At 38.8% G+C, this 19090-nt stretch overlaps 1 protein-coding gene across 2 annotated transcripts in view; it reads right to left on the bottom strand.

Moving 5' to 3' along the window:
• Positions 1–19090, bottom strand: part of PCSK5 (proprotein convertase subtilisin/kexin type 5) — a 247790-nt gene that overhangs the window by 99228 nt on the left and 129472 nt on the right. For both annotated transcript variants that reach the window (XM_056325218.1, XM_056325216.1), the window contains exon 10: positions 8533–8636. In XM_056325218.1, coding sequence (XP_056181193.1) covers positions 8533–8636 — 104 coding nt within the window. The remainder of the gene's footprint in view (positions 1–8532; positions 8637–19090) is intronic.

Raw genomic sequence — 19090 nt, 5'->3', positions numbered from 1 at the left:
TACAGCAATGTTTTCTGTATGAAGCAAGGATAAAGGTTTTGGTATTGACACTGTGATTCCTATGATAATTAAATATAGTTTGAGATTCCTGAGAGCAAAGATATTTTCCTATCATACATGTTCTGTCAGGAAGACACCTCCACTCACTGTTAGACTAGCTATTAATTGTAGGTGGTTTATTTCTCCCCTTTCCCCATGCTAAACTAAACACTGCTCTGACTTCAAACAACTTCCAGGTAGGGGGTACAAGGCAAAAAGTGTTCATATTAACCTAACCAGTTCAACTAATGTAAGACTAATGCCTACCTATGTGAGTGCCAACATGTCTCTTGGACTTTACATCCACCAATCTCTTGAAGACTTCATCATGTATATATAGCTAGATTGCCTGTTCCAAAAATACATTTACTTTTCCAGAACTGTTGTTGTCACCTACCTACTTAAGAATCATTTAGGTAGGTAAAGACCCTTAGAGATGATCGAGTCTAATCCTAAACCTAACACTACCAAGTTCACCACTAAACCATGTCCCCAGGTGCTACATCTACACATCTTTTAGATACGTCCAGGGATGGTCACTCAACTCCCTGGGCAGCCTGCTCCAGTGCTTGATAACCCTTCCAGTGAAGACATTTTTCCTAATATTCAATCTAAACCTCCCTTGGTGTAATTTGAGGCTGTTTTCTCTTGTCCTATCACTTGTTACTTGGGAGATGAGACTGATGCCCATCTCCCTACAGCCTCCTTTCAGGTAGTTGTAGAGAGCAGTAAGCCTCCTTTTCTCCCAGTCCCAGTGCCTTCAGCTGCTCCTCCTAAGACTTGCTCTCTAGACCCTTCAGCAGCTTCATTGCCCTTCTCTGGACATGGTCCAATACCTCAGTATCTTTTTTGTACTGAGTGGCCTAAAACTGAACCCAGTATTTGAGGTGCGGCCTCATGACTTCCAAGTAAAGGGGGACGGTCACTTCCCTTGTCCTGCTGGCTGCACTGTCTCAGATACAAGCCAGGATGTTGTGGGCCTTCTTGGCCACCTGGACACACTTCCAGCTCATATTCAGCCATCTGTCAACCAACACCTACAGGTCCTTTTCTGCTGGGCAGCTTGCCAGCCACTCTTCCCTAAGCCAGTGGTGTTGCATGGGGTTGTTGTGGCCCAGATGCAGGACCCAGCACTTCTCCTTCTTGAATCTCATACAGCTGGCCCTGGTCCATCAATCCAGCCTGTCCAGATCCCTCTGTAGAGCCTTCCTGCCCTCAAACAGATCAACACCCGTGCCACACCCCCAAATTGGTGTCATCTGCAAACTTACTGAGGGTACACTTGATCTCCTTGTTCAGATCACTGATAAAGACATTATACAGGACTTGTCCCAGTACTGAGTCTGGGGAACACCACTTGTGACTGGCTGCCAACTGGATTTAACTCCATTCACCACCACTGTGTAGGCCCAGCCATCCAGCCAGTTTATACCCAGTGAAAAGTATGCCCATCCAAACCACATGTAGCCAGTTTCTCCAGAAGAATGCAGTGGGAAACAGTGTCAAAGGCTTTACTGAAGTCTAGGTAGACAACATCCACAGCCTTTCCCTCATCCACTAAGTGGGTCACTTTGTCATGGAAGGAGATCAAGCTAGTCAAGCAGGACCTGTCTTTCATAAACCCATGCTGACTGGGCCTGATCACCTGGTTGTCCTTAGCATCATATTTGCTAAACTCTAGTTAACCGGGACCACCACAGTTAGCCAGGACTGCTGATACATGATTGAAAGCAGCTTGGAAAGCACTTCTGCCAGCTGCTTCAGTACCCTTGGGTAGAGCCCATCTGGCCTCATAGACTGTGTGTGTCTAAGTGCTGTAGCTGGTTGCTAACCATTTCCCCTTGGGCTTCATTCTGTTCCCCGTCCCTGTCTTCCAGGTCAGGGGCCTGGGTACCTTAAGAACAACTGGTCTTACTATTAAAGACTGAAGCAAAGAAGACATTAAGTATGTCAGCCTCCTCCTCATCCTTTGTCACTATGTTTACTCCTGCATCCAATAAAGGATGGAGATTCTCCTTACCCCTCCTTTTATGGTTAAAACATTTACAGAAACACTTTGTATTGTCTTTTACTGCAGTAGCAAGATTAAGTTCTAGCTGGGCTTTTGCCTCTAATCTTCTCCCTGCATAACTTCACAATATCCTTGTAGTCTTCCTGACTTGCCCGCCCCTTCTTCCAATGGTCATAAACTATTTTTTTTCCCCTGAGTTCCAGCCAAAGCTGTCTGTTCAGCCAGGTCCATTTTCTTCCCTGTTTGTTCATATTCTGGTACATGGGGATGGCCTGTTCCTGTGCTTTTAAGATTTCCTTCTTGAAGAATATCCAGTCTTTCTGGACTCCTTTGCCCTTCAAGACTGCTTGACAAGGGACTCTGTCAACCAGTCTCCTAAACAGGCCAAGCTGTCCCTCCAGAAATCCAAAGCAGCGGTTCTAAAGACACCCCTCCTTACTTCTCTGAGAACTGAAAACTCCATCATTTCATGATCTCTGTGCCCAAGATGGCCTCCAACCATCACATCACACACAAGTTCTTCTCTGATCACAAACAACAAATACAGCAGGGCACCTTGCCTAGCTGGCTCACTGACAAACTGTGTCAGGAAGGTATCTTCTACACACCTCAGGAACCTCCTAGACTGTTTCCTCTTTGCTGCGTTGTACTTCCAGGTAACATCTGGTAAATTGAAGTCCCCCATGAGAACAAGGGTTAATGATTGTGAGACTTGGCCCAGCTGATTATTGAATATTTTATCTGTCTCTTCATCCTGGTTGGGTTGTCTATAACATACCACCACCATGACATCTGACTTGTTGATCTTTTCCCTGAGTCTTACCCAGAAACACTTGACCCTTTCATCACTATTGTCAAGCTCTAGACAGTCAAAACACTCCCTAACATACAGGGCTATCCCACCATGTCTCCTTCTTTGCCTGTCCCTTCCGAAGAGTTTATAGACATCGATCACACTACTCCAGTTATGTGGCTTCCAGTTCTTCCTGTTTGTTGCCGATGCTGTGTGCACTGGTGTAGATGCACTTCAGTTGGCCTATTGGCCCTGCCACTTTTATTTTGGAAGATGCCCTGATTCTTATGTAACTGTTCTTAGGCCCGTCTGTGGTTTCTGACACACCAAAACCCCTTGCATCTTTGCTGCTGCATGGATCTCCATCCCCTAACACCACTGAGATGGCTAGTGTGTTGCATGCATTATACAGGAATACATCAAATGTGCTCCAGTTTACTCAGCACATTGTGGAGAAAGAGGAGTTCACTAGCACACTGCCCCTCAGACACTGGAATGCCACTCCCATGCTTATCTTTAGTGAGCTGGTTTTACCCCTCTCCCTCTTCAAATCTAACATAAAGCTCTTCCAACGACCCCTGCTAATTTCTGTGCAAAGATCTTTTTCCTCCTTTGAGACAGGCATACTCGCATCTGGTGCCAGCCAGACTGCTGTCATGTAGACTGACTCATGATCAAAAGCCCCAGCATTTTGCCAGTGACATCAATCCTGGAGGCAGTTAATAATCTGCTGGGTCTTCCTGTTTCTTGGCTCATCATACCCTGCAACTGGAAGGATAGAGGAGAACACTATTGCTCCTGATCCCTTAACCTGTCATCCCAAGGCCCTGAAGTCTCTATGGATTGCCCTTGGACTTCTTATTGCACTGCCTACATGAAAAACCTTAGTAAGGTTCTGGTCTGTGTGGCTCACATTTGGAAATGGTATGTTATATGCTTGTTTCTTGAATAGAATTCCCACAATATTCAAATCGTGTAGCTTAATGTCTGGTAAACAGGACTCCAGATGTCAGATTCTTCTGATGATGTTATCATTACACTGGTGGTTTAGAGAGTGTCACTACTGAGCTGGAGCTTTTTTCAAGGACTAATGCATTTGGACAAAAAATCTGGCTTAAGGGGATTCCCTGGGTGGTGTATTGCTGCAGAAAAAGCTCTGTGTCATGGCTTGGCAGTGGAGCCATGGGCCTGCTGAGAAGGGCAGGTGGCCAGAGGACATGGTGCTAGGGGTATTCCTGGTGAGGAAACACTGCCTCAAGTCAACACAGCCCTGGGAAAGTGAGAGAAACAAGTGACGTGGGACATAGCTTGCATTTGCCCATGCTCATCAACAAGCTGAACAAGAAATTTACCAGTGGCATTCTAAGTTGTCTACCTGAAAATGTCAGCTTAATCTTTCAAGCACAAAATATCATTAGTCTAGCTTGCATAGGATATGGTCTTCCTCACTCCTGCAAAGACCAATGCAGCTTCATGTGCTTGGTGCCAGATTGCCAACTACCCAAAACTGGGGTATTACAACAGCCAGACTCAAAGCTTGTGTTTCACTTCCTCCATGCACCATGTGTATGGGCATTGGCGGTGGGTGGGAGTAGGTACTGGCTGCCAATGGCATATGAAAATATCAGCTAGCACCTTTAAGACTGGAAGGTCATGAACAGGTTTGATGTTGACATAACTGTTCACAAGTGCTTGGCATATTTCAAAAGTCTTATGCCAGCTTCTAAAAATGATTTAAAACATAATTTTAAATTTATTTAAATTTTAAAGATATTGAAAATATGCAGCAGGATGTTTATGAATAGTATATTTGTCTTTGAAATGTACACATTGTTGGGAAGATTTTCTTGCTGGTCTCTGAATTTGTGCCTGGTTACTGGTCATCCTACAGCCACTTCAATCTGGCCAATCTAGGTCTCCGAACTAGGAGCGTAGATAGGTTGCGTCTTTCTCACTCTCAGGCTGGTAATGCTCTGCTCACAACAAGAATAATCACCAGTTTTATTAAATACTGTAATTAAGAAATTATATTAAAAGGTTGTAAAACATTAGGTGACCAGTTCTTTCCAGTGGTCACTCTCCAGTGGAAGCAGCAGATACTTTGGCTAACCTGAAGGGATGTGACACAATGCTGGTAGTCTTTTACTCCCTAGCAAATGAGGTAACTCTCAGTTTCTGTAGGAAGAATACCTCCACTGCACCTAGGAATATCCTGAAAATGAAAAAAAGTGGCTAGAGTCTTGATTTCCTGTCATGCCTCAGTAGCATTTTATTTCACTGAAATGTTATTGTCTACACTTTAGAGCCAGAAAGGGTGAAGGATGTTCTCTAAAAATCTCCCAACAAATTAATATTATTTCTTCACTGTGAATGGTCTGTTTTCCCAGAGACAGTATTTGGGGCTTCACTTACAGATAAAGAATTGTTCCTATGGTTTGATCACTGTTCTTAAAACTGCAGTGTTTTGTTCTGTCTCTTTCAACCTAGAGACAAGTTAGCATTAACACAGCACTATCTTCTTATGAATGCAGTTGTGTACTCTGTTGTTGACCAAACAACTGACAGCACGGCCATAGCAAAAACAGATATTTTGATATCTTCGTAAAAACAGATGTTCTCTAGCACGTTTCCATATAGTCAGTTAATTAACTGCTTTGATTATAAAAAATGACTCTGATTTTAAAGCGAAATTGAGCATAACATATCTCTTTAGTGACAAATTACATGTACAACTAACTAACCAGAGGATATCCCAAAGTATTAAAGTCTTTTCAGACTACCGGGTAATAAGTTCCTGAAAAGATACATGCTGGCTGAGAACAAAACAATAATAAAAAAAAAAATACCAAGAAAAAATTCTTCCCCATTCCTGAGTTAATTCTATTGACATGCATTTAATGAATACTGTTTACTTGCCAGAAAATTAAAATAAAGGGCACTGCTTTAGCAAATCATTGGCTGGCTCAAGCGTTTTTCATTAATTAAACTTTCTTTTTATGAATGTTAGACAGGAAAAAAGGGAGATCTTGCAGCCAGTAATGACACCTGTGAGCTGAGCTCCTTCTGTGTGTTCTGCAATGGCAAAACACTGCCAGGGACTATAGCGAGGGACAGGGTTGCCATGCGGCCCAGCAAAACACCCCCCTGAAAAGGCATGCTGACCCACTTTCAACTACCAGCTCTTGCTGCCCCTTGGTCGAGTGAGAGGTTCTTCCAAGTTTTTGTTACTTTCACCCTTTCAGTTCTCATTTCTAAAGGAGCAGGCCTGTCTTTCTCTTTCTCCTAGTTTTCCTTTTTATTCCCCAGTATGCATGGAAGAAAGGCAGATTGTTTCCTATGACTGTCTTTGCTCTAGTTAATACCCCCCCCCCCCCCCTTTCCACCCCTTCCCTTGTTAAGAACATGCTGTGGAAGAGATATGGATCTTGTCATCAACAAAATTATGATACAATTCCTTACGGAACTCAGTCTGATCAGAGCAATTCATCTATGAAAAAACATATGTTAATTGTTACTCTTGGCAACAGTGAAGGATAATAGTGTCATATTATACTAAATATTGCCACGTGCAATAGTAAAAAAAATTGTTTCAGTTTTGCCAGCAGCAGTGTGCAAACCCCTTTTTGAAATCAGGTTTGGATGTTGTGATTAAATCTAAATCTTTTGCTTCTCCTTCATCCAAAACCAACAGAGGTTTAAAGAGAGCTGCATTTTTATTGGAACCATTTGCTCAGCCTATGTTGCCAAAATAATTTAGTTAAAACTAGTGCTTTTATTTGGGTTAAGGTTGATTCCTGAGCTCCACAGAGGTCAAGGCACTTAGCTGGTCTTCCTCTTTTTCAGTTCCACCATGGAGTCTACAGCAGAGCTCTGCCAGTTCAAGTTGTATTTCCTGAATCTCAGTCCCCCAGTTGAGCTTATCTATGTGACTTTGCACAAGTGGAGAAAGATAAATCTTTTTTCAGACCTTTTCCTCACTATTTATCCACTACAATGCATAGAAAAATGTCTGGCTCCAAGAATAAGCATGGTCCAGTGGTGCAACAGTGCAAGTCCTGCTGCCAGTGCTGCTACTGCTGGTGTGTTAGTGTGACCTCTCATTTGATGATGAGTGACAGGTGCTGTGAAATGCCTCACAGGGTGTTTGCCTCTCTTGGTCAACAAATGAAAAAACATAAAAATACAGAATTTTGGAAGTGAGTTGCGGAAGAAAAATGCTCTACTTTATGCTACTTGAAAAGCATTGTTTGAACTTCAGATAGCTCCAACAAAATGACAATACAGTCACAATCTCCTGCCAAAACTTTTTAAATCTCAGGAAATGTTTCACAATAACAAATACTGTAATGCTATTGCAGTTAAGGAAGTGCCTATTTCTTGCTATGTATGTGTTTTGTGTGTGGTTATGTACTTGTAAATGGGACAAAACCAGGCTCTTGTATGTCAGAACATTCAAGTGATGAGGGGATTCGAGTCAAATACCCATTTCTAAATCTATCCTCTGTAGTTAGAGCCTGGTTTGGATCCAAAAATGAAAGGATTTTGGTTTGGTTTCTATTCCATTGCAGCAGAAATGTCATAGGTCAGAATGATATATTAAAGATGCTTTATGGTAGCAGTGCCTTGATCTGAAATACATTAAAGCTAGGCTTCAGATTTAAAGTGAAACCAGGGTGAAGATTTGATGTTTCTTGTATATTACATTCTTCTCTTAGGAGATCCTAGCACAAAACAGTTCAAATCTCATGTTAAAAGAAGTATTGCAGTCTTGGGTGGAATTCTCATGAAAAGAGAACCAGAAATAAGCCATTCTGGTGTTGTTTTTTTTTTGTTGTTGTTTTTTTTTTTTTAATGCAATCCAAACTGAAAGAAGCAAGAATTTAGCAAAGGGGAATCAGAAACCAATCTGTGTTGAAATACAATATAGTATGGATTCAAGGTTCTGTTTTAACCCATCCTGAAAATGTTTCTTATTTAATGGCACAAATGTTTACTTCTGCTTGTGTTAGAAGAGAGGAAAAAAGGTTAAAAAGATGCAGCTTTAATACAAAGTTACAACACTGTACAAAATTTTAGAAATCTATATAACAGTTGACTGAATAGTATAAATTCTGTCCCATTAAAGTCCTGATAGCTCAAAATTTGTTTTTATCCCAAATCAGAAAGAAACCTTAAATATTTTTATACTTATATAATATATATAAACCTTTTATATTAAATATAGATAACGTAGGGTGAATAATACAAAACAAAGATTTGAAAATACTGTTTTGTCGTTTCAAATTAAGATTGTCAACAAATCAAGATTGTCAACAATTCTGAATGAGAACATGGTCTGAATCCAGGAATTGCTACATCTTCAACTCTAGACTATTTTATCTGAATACTAGCTACACAGAGAAAAATTTAAAAGCACCAATTTACTTAATTTTCTGCCAGCAGCGCATGAAATAGAACTGAAAGGGACTAAGAAGATGGAGCCAGTGGATTCTGTAGCTGCCATTTTTGGGTTTAGTCATTCTAAGAGGTTTTCCTTATAAAAGAGAAGATAGGCCCCTTCAGTCTAAGCCTGAAAGGTCTCAAAACTATACACAGCATAGGGTTAAAGAAACTACTTGAGATTATTTCTTCTTCAAAAGTATCAAATAAGAAGTTGCCTCTGATGGCAAAGAAGAAAGGAAGCTCTCACCCTTATAACCAGCTGCATTGGTTTTCCAGTCGTTAGCATTCAGATGTCCTGCACGTGAAGTCCTGACAATAATATGCTGTATGTCTCTCCAGGTCAGAAATGGACTACGAAAAAGGGGAAAGACAAAGTCACAGATCAGAAATGTTTTACCAGAATGTAAGGGTACAAGGACATGTAAGATAAAAAGTATCCGAACCAAAACAATCCATGTTTCTCTTCTCTGTTTTCCTTTGATCCATTCTAAAGAACGTGTGCTAATTTTACAGAATTACTACATGAAATCATTTATATGCCTGGGAGGTTTGCAAGAAGCAGACTATAATGACATATGATAACCTATTATGAAACTTAAGGGGAGATGAAGGAGTACATTTCACACAGACTCAATTTGTATGACCACCAACTAGTGTTATGTTACCTACCTTGACCAGTGCCAAGGAAAAAAAAAGCAAAATGTTGGATTGCTGAAAAGCTCTGTTAAATCTTACTGCATGCTCAAACTGGCAATTCCTTTAGACTTTCAGCTCCCACTGAAGCTATTTCAGGTGCCTCTTTCATTTGTCTGTTACCCCCGTCTTGGATTTCACTGAGGGTCTATGTGTATTCTTCAAGAATACCAAGCAGCCAGCACTGAATCTGAATAGTTCAGAGCTGTATCTGATTGCATCTGATTGCACAGATGTGTATTCTTTTAAGGGATTCCTAATTATCTGTCCACTGGGAATGTGAAAGATGTTTGCATCCTCACTATGCCTTTAATACCCATTTATCTTGTAGGACTAGAGTTTTAGTTTTTAGAGTTTTCTTGTTTCTCTTAGATCCACCCCAAGCAGAATTTCTTAGACGACAATATATAGGTGCATGGCCATCATTGTGGTATTTTTCTTTCTCCTTTCAACTTCTCAGTTTTTCTATCATCTGTAAGAAGACTAATAGTATTCCATTTAAAAATGCAGTTTAGTAAAGGGAATGATAAACTGAGCCACTAAATAAAGAAGTTGAAAAAAGTATTGCAGTGCAGAACACTAGTGACTCAGCACCATTCTCAGAGTCATCATCTGCCCCTATTGCACATACTGGCACAACTCTACTCAGTTGTAATGACGAAGACAGGCCAGGATTAAGTTTATCAGTCTGAGCACTGGCTGCCCTATGCTGTCTAGGACTAGGCAGTGATTGAAAACCTGAGAAACCTTGATTAAATTTCCTTAACCCATGCCTTTGTGTCTATCATACCAAGAAGTCACTTGGTCTGGCAGGTTAAGTGACTTATTCTTGGTGCTTCAAGGCATGATACTTGCACTCGGTTTCTGCTTGCAGGTAGAAACTACACCAAGGCAACAGCCCCAGGTGTGGGGAAGGTCAGCCCATGGGTGACTGAGCAGGCCACCTTCTGGGGTGAGTGGGACATGGAGGGACTCTATACTCCTAAGATGACACATAGTCAAGTTACTAGAAATTTCAATGAGAAATTTCTTTGGGAAGCAGACACAGGGTAACCACAAACATGCAGAGTATCTTGAGCTTCTCTAAGTCTCCCTGACAGTGGAAGACACATACAAATATCACTCATCTCACTGTTTGATGTACACAAATGATTGTTGTGTAGATAGGCATCCTGCACACATTGCTTCATATCTTCCAGAACTTGTTTTGTCAAAAGACCATCTTTCTGGAAATACTTGAATAATCAGTACTTTATGGTGCTTAAATATGGAAGCAGAATCCTGCTTAGCCTGTGAGCTGAAACCAAGTTATTGGGAAGCAGTCAGTGAATACATGTAATCTTTTAAAAAATGAGCACTTTCTTTTCATTCAAGATGTATGAGTTTAGGTTACCAGGTGACGAATTTCAGCCTCCACAAGATACAGCTTTAACAGAAGGCAGCAGGGATGCGGAACTGCAAACAGGCAGTTTCGTTGTTATAGAAAAACTTGCTCTTAGCCTATCCTCTCTGCACTTGTAGACATATATTCATGGGTATTTAACAAATGGAAATTCACCTGTGTTGCCAGAGTTACAGAAAATGAAAACAAAATTCAGAACCATGGTCCATAATTCCACACAGCAGAGAGTAAGTTAGGACATACAGGATGTTTGCTCCCATATAACTTATTTTTACATATTTTATGTTCTATTAGCCTTATAAGCCATATGCTTGAAAAAAAGTAGTAGTTGCCTAGAAGTGTAAGACTTCTTTTATGTGACAAGATTGTGAGGATTAATGCAGACAGTAAGCGAATTATTTAGCTATACATATTTTTTTTGTTTCCTTTGCAGTAGTATAATTTTAATTCTGAGTGTATCTTTTCCATTGTAGAACATTTCCCAGTGGGTGTGTGTGGACTGTGGGTATGCTGATGTAGCCTAGCACCTTTCTACCTACAGGTGGGACACCACAGGAAGCAGCATGTATCCTTTTACAGTCAACACAGTCCTGTCTACGCTTGCTGTTCAAACAGGAAGAGATGGAATAACCTGAAGAAGGAAGATAATTTTGTAAGTAAATCTCTTACTAACTGCAGCCAGACTTTTTTGTACTTTCTTCCAAGCTCTATCAATTCATGGTCATTCAATTTCTCTCTGGTTTTGGCTATAAGATGTAATGGTATTCCCATGTTAAAATCATTCCGTTATTTTTAAGGAGAGCTGATGCCTTCTGTCCCTGAGTATTTATTAAAGCATTGATATGTCCACAGATACAATTTTTTTATAAAGCGCAATTTCTCACACTAGACAGTTGAACAAGCATGACAGTAATTGTTTATCCAGCTGACCTGCAAAAATGATTGAAAAAAAAAGTCATGGAATGTAAGGAGCATTAAGTGTTTGTAAGATGGGGTATGCTTCAACAAAAAAAACAAAACAGTATGATTTTATATCAGCTCAGGAATTTCACTGAAAGCCTGTGCAAAGTCTTAGAAAAACATGCTTTAAGCCTTCAGGAAGACCTCCAGGAAACTCGAGAGCTGCATTCTTTATAATCTGGAATCTAAACAATCTGTTATTCTATAAAGCAAGCTGTCCATACTAGTGGTGAAAAATTAGGCGCTAAAATACTCCCCCGAACTTCTAAATGAGAGATTCAAGATAGGGCACACTCAACTGATGTTTTAAAGAGGAGTGATGGATCTAATGGTAGATCTAACTATGCCTCCATAAAAGATCTAAAGATACTGCAGTTTTCACTTGACAATACTAACTTCTCATAAATTTCACTTAGTCGCTCAGTCAGAAAATGAGATTATTTCTCAGAATCACTGTTTACTTCTAAAAACAAAAACCATGGCAGATTTTGAAAACTTAGCCATTCACTGCTGTATCTACTATCCTTACCTAATCATAAAAAATAACGTAAGAATTTCTGGGGCAGAACACCTTGATGAAAGGTCTGATTTCCAGGACACAACATGGTGTATAGTTAAATTACTGTCTCTTATACAACCTCCAAATCTGCTTGCTTGCTCTGTAATTCATAAGGTTTTTTTATGTTTTCTTCTCAAGGAATGGCAGTTTGGGCATATTTGTATCTAAGAGATTTAGCAGCTTAAGAACAATATTCAAACCAATTTATGTAGCCTTCTCTAGAACCTTCACTATACTAAGAATTGAACGATTGCCCCACTGAAATTTTCTGTCTATGTTAGACACCTCATTTGAAACAAAATAGGTCTGCAATTCTTTGCCCATAATTTTTTTCAGAAACTTTAACAACACCACCAACAACAATCAACCAAACAAAACCCTAAAACACCCCCCCAAAAAAACCCCAAAGAAAGAAACTGGAATGATGTCAAATTAGCAGTTCATATGGAGAAGAAAGAGGAATATTTATTTATTTATGAGCAAGATAGTCTAGCAGCCAATTTTAAAGGATCTGGAAAAATCACAGAATTGGTCAAATATTTGTGAAAGAGGTAAAAATTGGATCCTAAATGAGTAAACAGTTGTTTGCCAGCCATGTGGGCCCCAGATCCAGACAAGATGTCACTGATGTTAATTGATTTACCACTTGATTAATCTCAGAAGAATTAATGGCTAAACATCTCAAAATGAGCAAATGCACTAACAAGAACAGTACTAACCCTGTTTGATAATGGATTGATTTAAAAAAACGGGCAATTTTCTTCCAGAAAATTTTTTTTCAATGTCTCATGCAAAATTGCCTTGGGATAATACATACCAGACAATACTCAAATCAAACCAGAATAAGCAGAAGTGAGAACAATTGCATACAAAAGTGTTTATACAGCAGCCAAAAAATAATTAATATTGTGTCCTTAACCAATAGTCATACTCTAATGTCCAGGCCTTTTTTTTCAGGCTTCTCAAAATGTTTATGAAACAAGGTAAATGAGAAAAAATGAAATAGAACAAATATGTTAAATTATATTACACATTAATATTCATTTGAGATTTAACTCTATGTTTAAGCAGGCTGCTTAAAAATAGCAGATGATCATTTTTGGCCAAATTTGATTTCTTCATTCCACAAGTAGTCTCCCTAGTGACAACTGGGCTAATCCTGGAAATAGTAAAGTATTCAGGCTTTATCCTTTTTCATAATGACACTGTGCCAAAAACAACTGTTCAGAACAAATAATTGGTGCAAGAGACACAATTAGCAAAAATATCACTCGATGCAATAAACAAACAGGGTGAAACTTTGAGTTTGGGGTTTTTTCAGCAAAATTATATAGTTAGCAACATGAATAATGATTGCTACATTCTCTTCATATCAAGCAATTTGAATGTGACAAAGGCGGCCTATCTGAAAATATATTTCTTGCCAAGATAGAAGTCTGATGAAAATTGGCGGAAGAATACAATAAACTTTTCTCCAAAGAATGAAGGAAAAGCACAATATCACAGAGTGGATTAAGAAGGGGATCACCATTCAATTTGGAAGTATCAAATAATCTTCTTTGGAAATCTTGGCTATAAGAGAACAGACATGGATAATTATTGCTGTATAAAGGAGTCTCCATGCCCTAGACATCTTGCAGAGCAGTAGGAGATAATTTCACTAATTTCTGCATAATGCCACCCTTAAGGGCTTTATGATGAATCTATAAAAAAACCATAAAACATAGTTACGTGGTTTATTCACACATTCCCATCACTTACAAATCAGCCAAATTGTGCCATGAGCTACCTGTCCTAATGACTCCAGTATATAGCCCCATGGACAGGAATAGTAGCTATGTTAATGGGAGACATTCTTCTTTCCCAGATCACATAGAGTCAGTGTGAAGATGTCTGTTGCACCACAGAATATTGAGAGGGATGAGATACTATGACAGTCTCTAACTGTTGTGCTTATCTTGTGCTTATGTGTCTGGTCTACACCATAACCATTGCATTCCTGAAAGTAAGAATATACAAAAATGGACCTGAGTGTTTAACAGTCCAGTCATGCATACATATGGATATACAAAACGGGGTTTTGTCATGTCTGACACCCCTATAGGTTCTAATTGTCATACACTTTGCAATAATCCTGTTAACTACCTGCTAGAATAGTAAAGAATATTATATGCTTGGCTGATCAGCATGTAGATATTTCCCTGTAAACATGTTTCTGCTCCAGTAGCCTTTATTTTCTGACCTGGTAAAGCACTGTTTATTCAACTAGTTATCAAACAAAAGCATTTGGTTACTTCACAGTTAGCTCTCAGTTCCTTCTTTGTTCACACTTCTTTCCTGGCTTCCATGTTGATTGTCAGAAATTTGCCATTTTTCCTGCTAATTTCTGATTTGCATTCAGATATACCCAATCAGATCTCTTTGAAAGAAACCCAAGTCTGACTAAAAATGAAAACCTCTTAAAAAAAAATAATGGCAGCTCAAAATAAGTCAAAGGTTAGTTATTAGTAATGTTAATGGCATATACAATAGACCTCTGTCTAAAGAGATGTGCAGTTAATGAAATTTTTGGGAAATATCTCTCCGAGATCAAAATTGCTGTCAGTAGCCTTTTACACAAATTGCCATCCCCCCCCCCCCACACCCCCCCCCTTTCCCATTAATAGTTTAATTTATGTACCAGACAAAGACAAGTAGTGGTACACATCTGAAAACAAATTGCTGCCTAATTCTCATTAAGAACACATAATTTAAACCAATTACATTCTGAAGTGTCCTGATATTTGCTGTTTCCCTGTGGAAAGACACACTGGATCTGTCCATTTCAACAGTCAATAAGTAACTCCAGTACTTCATTCTTATTTTAAACATACTATTCTTAAACCTCTTAAGTTCACAATTTCTAAAATATCAGAATTGTCCATTCAAAGCTATAGATTTCTGAACGTCTTTTCAAGGTAAAAGCCTTTGCCTGTACAACATCATCTTTTATCAGTTTACATCTGGCTCTACTTTATGTCATTCAGTTTATAGTCATGCAGCATCTCCATAGTATCTGCAATGTAACCTATTCCTTTCGTGAGTCAGTGTTTGAAGGCTTTTGCACTGGCTACAACCATCTGTTGGATTATCTTCATACCATTTTTTAGGACAGAGTACAGACAAGTTGTGATATGACATGACAGATATATTCCTTCAGATGCACAGCAGGATTAGCAGCCATATACAACCAACAGTGTTCTGGTGCACCTGTGTCAAGCCTGCAGTGCACACAGTGGTGGCAGATTCCAGAGTCTACAGAGTATTGTGTTATTCCCAGAGACAGAAAATCCTAAGTGCCAAACCCACTCCAGTCAATGGCCCAACTTCAGGCTGGTAAGGATGATTTTCTGAGGAGAAATCCCTTGAGAGAGGGGTAGCCAAATCACATCTTTTATTGTGCCTGTTCCAGAGGAAGTATGAAATGGGACCACCCAAAACACAGTCTGCACAGCCGGCTGAGGGACAGCATGAAAGCAACAGCAACAAAAGCCTTATTTCAGTTGCCAGTTTTAGAACCAGCTGTGACTTTGTATGTGGGGAAGCCTTACATTATCTTAGGTTAATGCAGGCAGTTACCATTAGCAGGGTACCCACGATAACCCAGATTTGACCCATCTGCTGAGTCCAATGATACTAATCACTTCTAATATAGTTGAGCTATGACACTGTGGTGCAAGCAGTCTCAAAAGAAAGAAAAGAAAGACTGTAGGGAGACTGCAAACCAGTGAACCTGCTCTTCTTCCATGTTCCTTGTTTCCCCCTTGCTGTAAGAACACAGGCAATGAAAAGCAGATGGGCTCCCTGCTGTCCAGGTGAACAGCCAGCAGCACTCCTAAGAGCAACTTCAGAGACAACCCTAAGCAGCCTCTAAAAGCTGAGGCTGGGGAACACTTGGAGAACCAAGAAACTACAGGGGATAGTGCTGCCAAACTCTTAAAACACTCAACTGAGCACATGCCAACTGAGATTTTTGAAAAGCTTATAAAAGTAAAAGGCATTGCCCTGGCAGCAGAAAAACAGCTATCCACTTGTTCTATTTCTAGCTGCTGCTCCAAAGAACAGACACAGTAAAACTCAATGAAAAGTTTGAAATTATCACAGTCAAAGTTTTTTTTTTGGTTTTTTTTTTTTTTTTTTTTAACTTAGACTCAGTTTAAGAAATGTCTGGACGGAATTTTCTTAAAACCTTTTTAAAGCAAGTTACATGGAAAATTTCAGATTGAACGATTATTCTTTGGCAAAGTTACATGTAACTGCAAACAGGAAACACTGGGCAACCTGGATTCAACAGAGTACTTCCAAGTCAATCTCAATATAATAACTGAAATTGCATTAGATGGTGCATGTGGTTAAAGCTCAAGAGAAACATCATTCTAAATTAAGCATTTACTTATGTTTATGTTTTTCAAATACTTCACCGTTTAGAGCATGATTTTAAAACTACTCAAAAAAAACCCCAACCCAACAAAGATTAATGGAAAGATTTCTAACTCACACACTAGCATTCCCTAATACAACAGAGAGTCAAACAATGGAGCAAAGACCTTTTGGCTGTTCTAACTTACATCCAGGCCAGACTAGCACTCTGTTCACCTCCTGATGTCTCCTGGGAGTAGAACTTGGCTATTGGGGAAAACCCATCTCATAGGCTTAAAACCCTTCCATGGTATAATTTGCTGAAACTATACATTATTACAGACATTCAAAAAGTGTTCAGGACTAAGTACTCTAATTTTTAAGCATCTTGCTTACAAACAGCATAATTAACCTTGCAAAACACTTTTCCAACTAGTCTTAAAAAATCTCATATAAGCACTAGTGCTATTAGCACAGGCACTAATATAGAATCTAAGGAAGAATCTATGTAAATGCATACTCTGAATGCAGAGTAGTTGCAGTAAGCCTTTACACTAAGCCGCAATATCATGTCCTTTACATGCCATATATTTTAAAAGTATTGGAGAAAATACTTAAGAAGACTTCAGAACTTCATTTTGCATAGTTCAATTCCTAGCATCATTATTTTGGATTAGCTAAATTTGAAGGTATCACAGGTGAAAATTGCAACCTGAATTTTCAAGTCAGATCAATAAATAAGGATTTCTATTCAGAAACTGCTTAAAATAATCTGTATCGATTTTGTACAAACAAATCCCAGACATTAAAATGGAATATATTATCATATGATCTCCCTGTAATATTAAAGGCTTTACTTCATAATCTTTAATTTCACAAGACCAAAGGTTTCTCCAGTGCTAGAACTGGATTAATTTATGGAAAAAAACAGCATGGCAAACCTGGAAATATTCCTCTCCTTAGTTTCCTTTTTTTCTCCTTTTTTCCCCTTTTTTTCCCCCTTCTTTCTTTCATGGCTGTGTTCAGAAAATTGGTTTTAAGTACACACAGAAAAGTTAGTGAATGGAATACAAATAATTAAACCCACATTTATGATATTATGAATATAACTCCTTTGGATCTACTTAAATATGCGGCTAATATTTGGAAATAAGTAAGAACCCTCCATATACTGAAACTGAATAGAATCTGAAAGGAGGCAAAACCAATACATTTTTCCCCTGAATCTCTTGTTAGCACCATGCAACAGAGTACTACATATACAAAAAAGTGACCAGGATCTTTAGACACTGGCACATTTTGTCTTCATCACTGCATATGAAGCTTTAATACAGTCTTGTTTTTGTTCTATGCTAGCAACTATTAAATTGAGAAAAAAATCCCACCCAGACTAGTCCATAGGCACTAACATGGATTTCCCATTGGTACAGTCACCAAAGTTCACAGAGAAAAAAGGTTATAAAGTGTAAGCTTCTTAGTGTGTTTTAAGATGTCACAACAATATTTCGGTTGTAGATATTGTGTGCTATAACTCTTTGAAACTTTCAATTACAATAGTTTTCTAGAAAATGCACACAAAATATCATAAAATACAAACAATAAATCACAAGCAATCTGCTCATTAAGAAATAATTACAAAATATTTCAGCAGAATGAAATTTATGCACATGCACACGTATGTGCATGTGCAAATTGTTTAGAATGAAAAGTGTTTTTTTTAAACAATAGCATTATCTTAAGTTTTCAAAATATCTTTGTTTCTATTGACTGTGGTAAGAAAATCTAATTATAATGATACAAGTGCCGCACTACTTCAGACTATGTCAGTTTTTCAATTCCTAACTTAATTCTCATGACTATAACTCAACAGCAAAAACGTATTCTGTGTTGAATATTGGCCCATGGTTTCTTCAAAAAAGCGATATGAAACAGAAAGTATTCTACACCTGTGAGCTACATACAATTTGAAATTACTACTGTGTGTAAATTTTTTACTTCCTTCAAAGGAAGTGTCTGCCCCCAAAGGAAACTGTTTTTCTTTAGAATTTAATGGAATCAATCTCCCAGCACTTAGAAACATTTGATTTCAAGCAGGATTTGCGGTGGATCATTCTACCTTAGACCTGCAAATATTATCCAACACAGCACAAAGTAATGCAAAAGGTTTTGAAACAGAAGTACCTGATAAATCTTCAGTATTTCTGCTGTTCCATGAAGCACATTAAAGATATATATTAGACACAAAGAACAAAATCCTGCAGTTGAGAAGATGCTTGTAAGATGGAAACTTTTCTGAGCTAAAGGTAAAAGGACTATGGACCTATACTATCCTTGGTTTTTACAGCTGAGGAACTTAACCCATTAGATAAAACAGGTTTGTGTCAGCATGCAGAAGTTGAAAACATTCACTTTTCATACTACATTAATTTCTGTTCATGGTAACCTAACACCATTCTAAAACTTTCTTCAGCATTCAAGAATGGGTACCGCTAAGAAAAGCCTGATGAATGCAAGAGGTGACCTACAGTAGCCTGCAGAGTATAGCAGATCTGGGCAGCACTGTGAGGGTACTGTAAGACATTGTGAGGATGCCACACATCATTTAGTGGAAGCTACCTATGTTCAATACCATTTCAAGTTATTTCAACACTAAGTACTCTGTTGTCATTTCCACAGTGTCAGCTTTCTTGCATGTGAAATAAGCACACAGATCTTTCCTGCCTGGGAAGACTGTGAACTACTACAAGTTTCCAAAGCACTTTGAGATCCCTGGATAAAGGTGCTGGATGACTG

Source organism: Falco biarmicus, chromosome Z (genome assembly GCF_023638135.1).
Source record: "Falco biarmicus isolate bFalBia1 chromosome Z, bFalBia1.pri, whole genome shotgun sequence".
Taxonomy (NCBI): Eukaryota; Metazoa; Chordata; class Aves; order Falconiformes; family Falconidae; genus Falco; species Falco biarmicus.
Note: the sequence above shows the minus strand (reverse complement) of the source record. Positions and strands in the feature narration are given on the sequence as shown.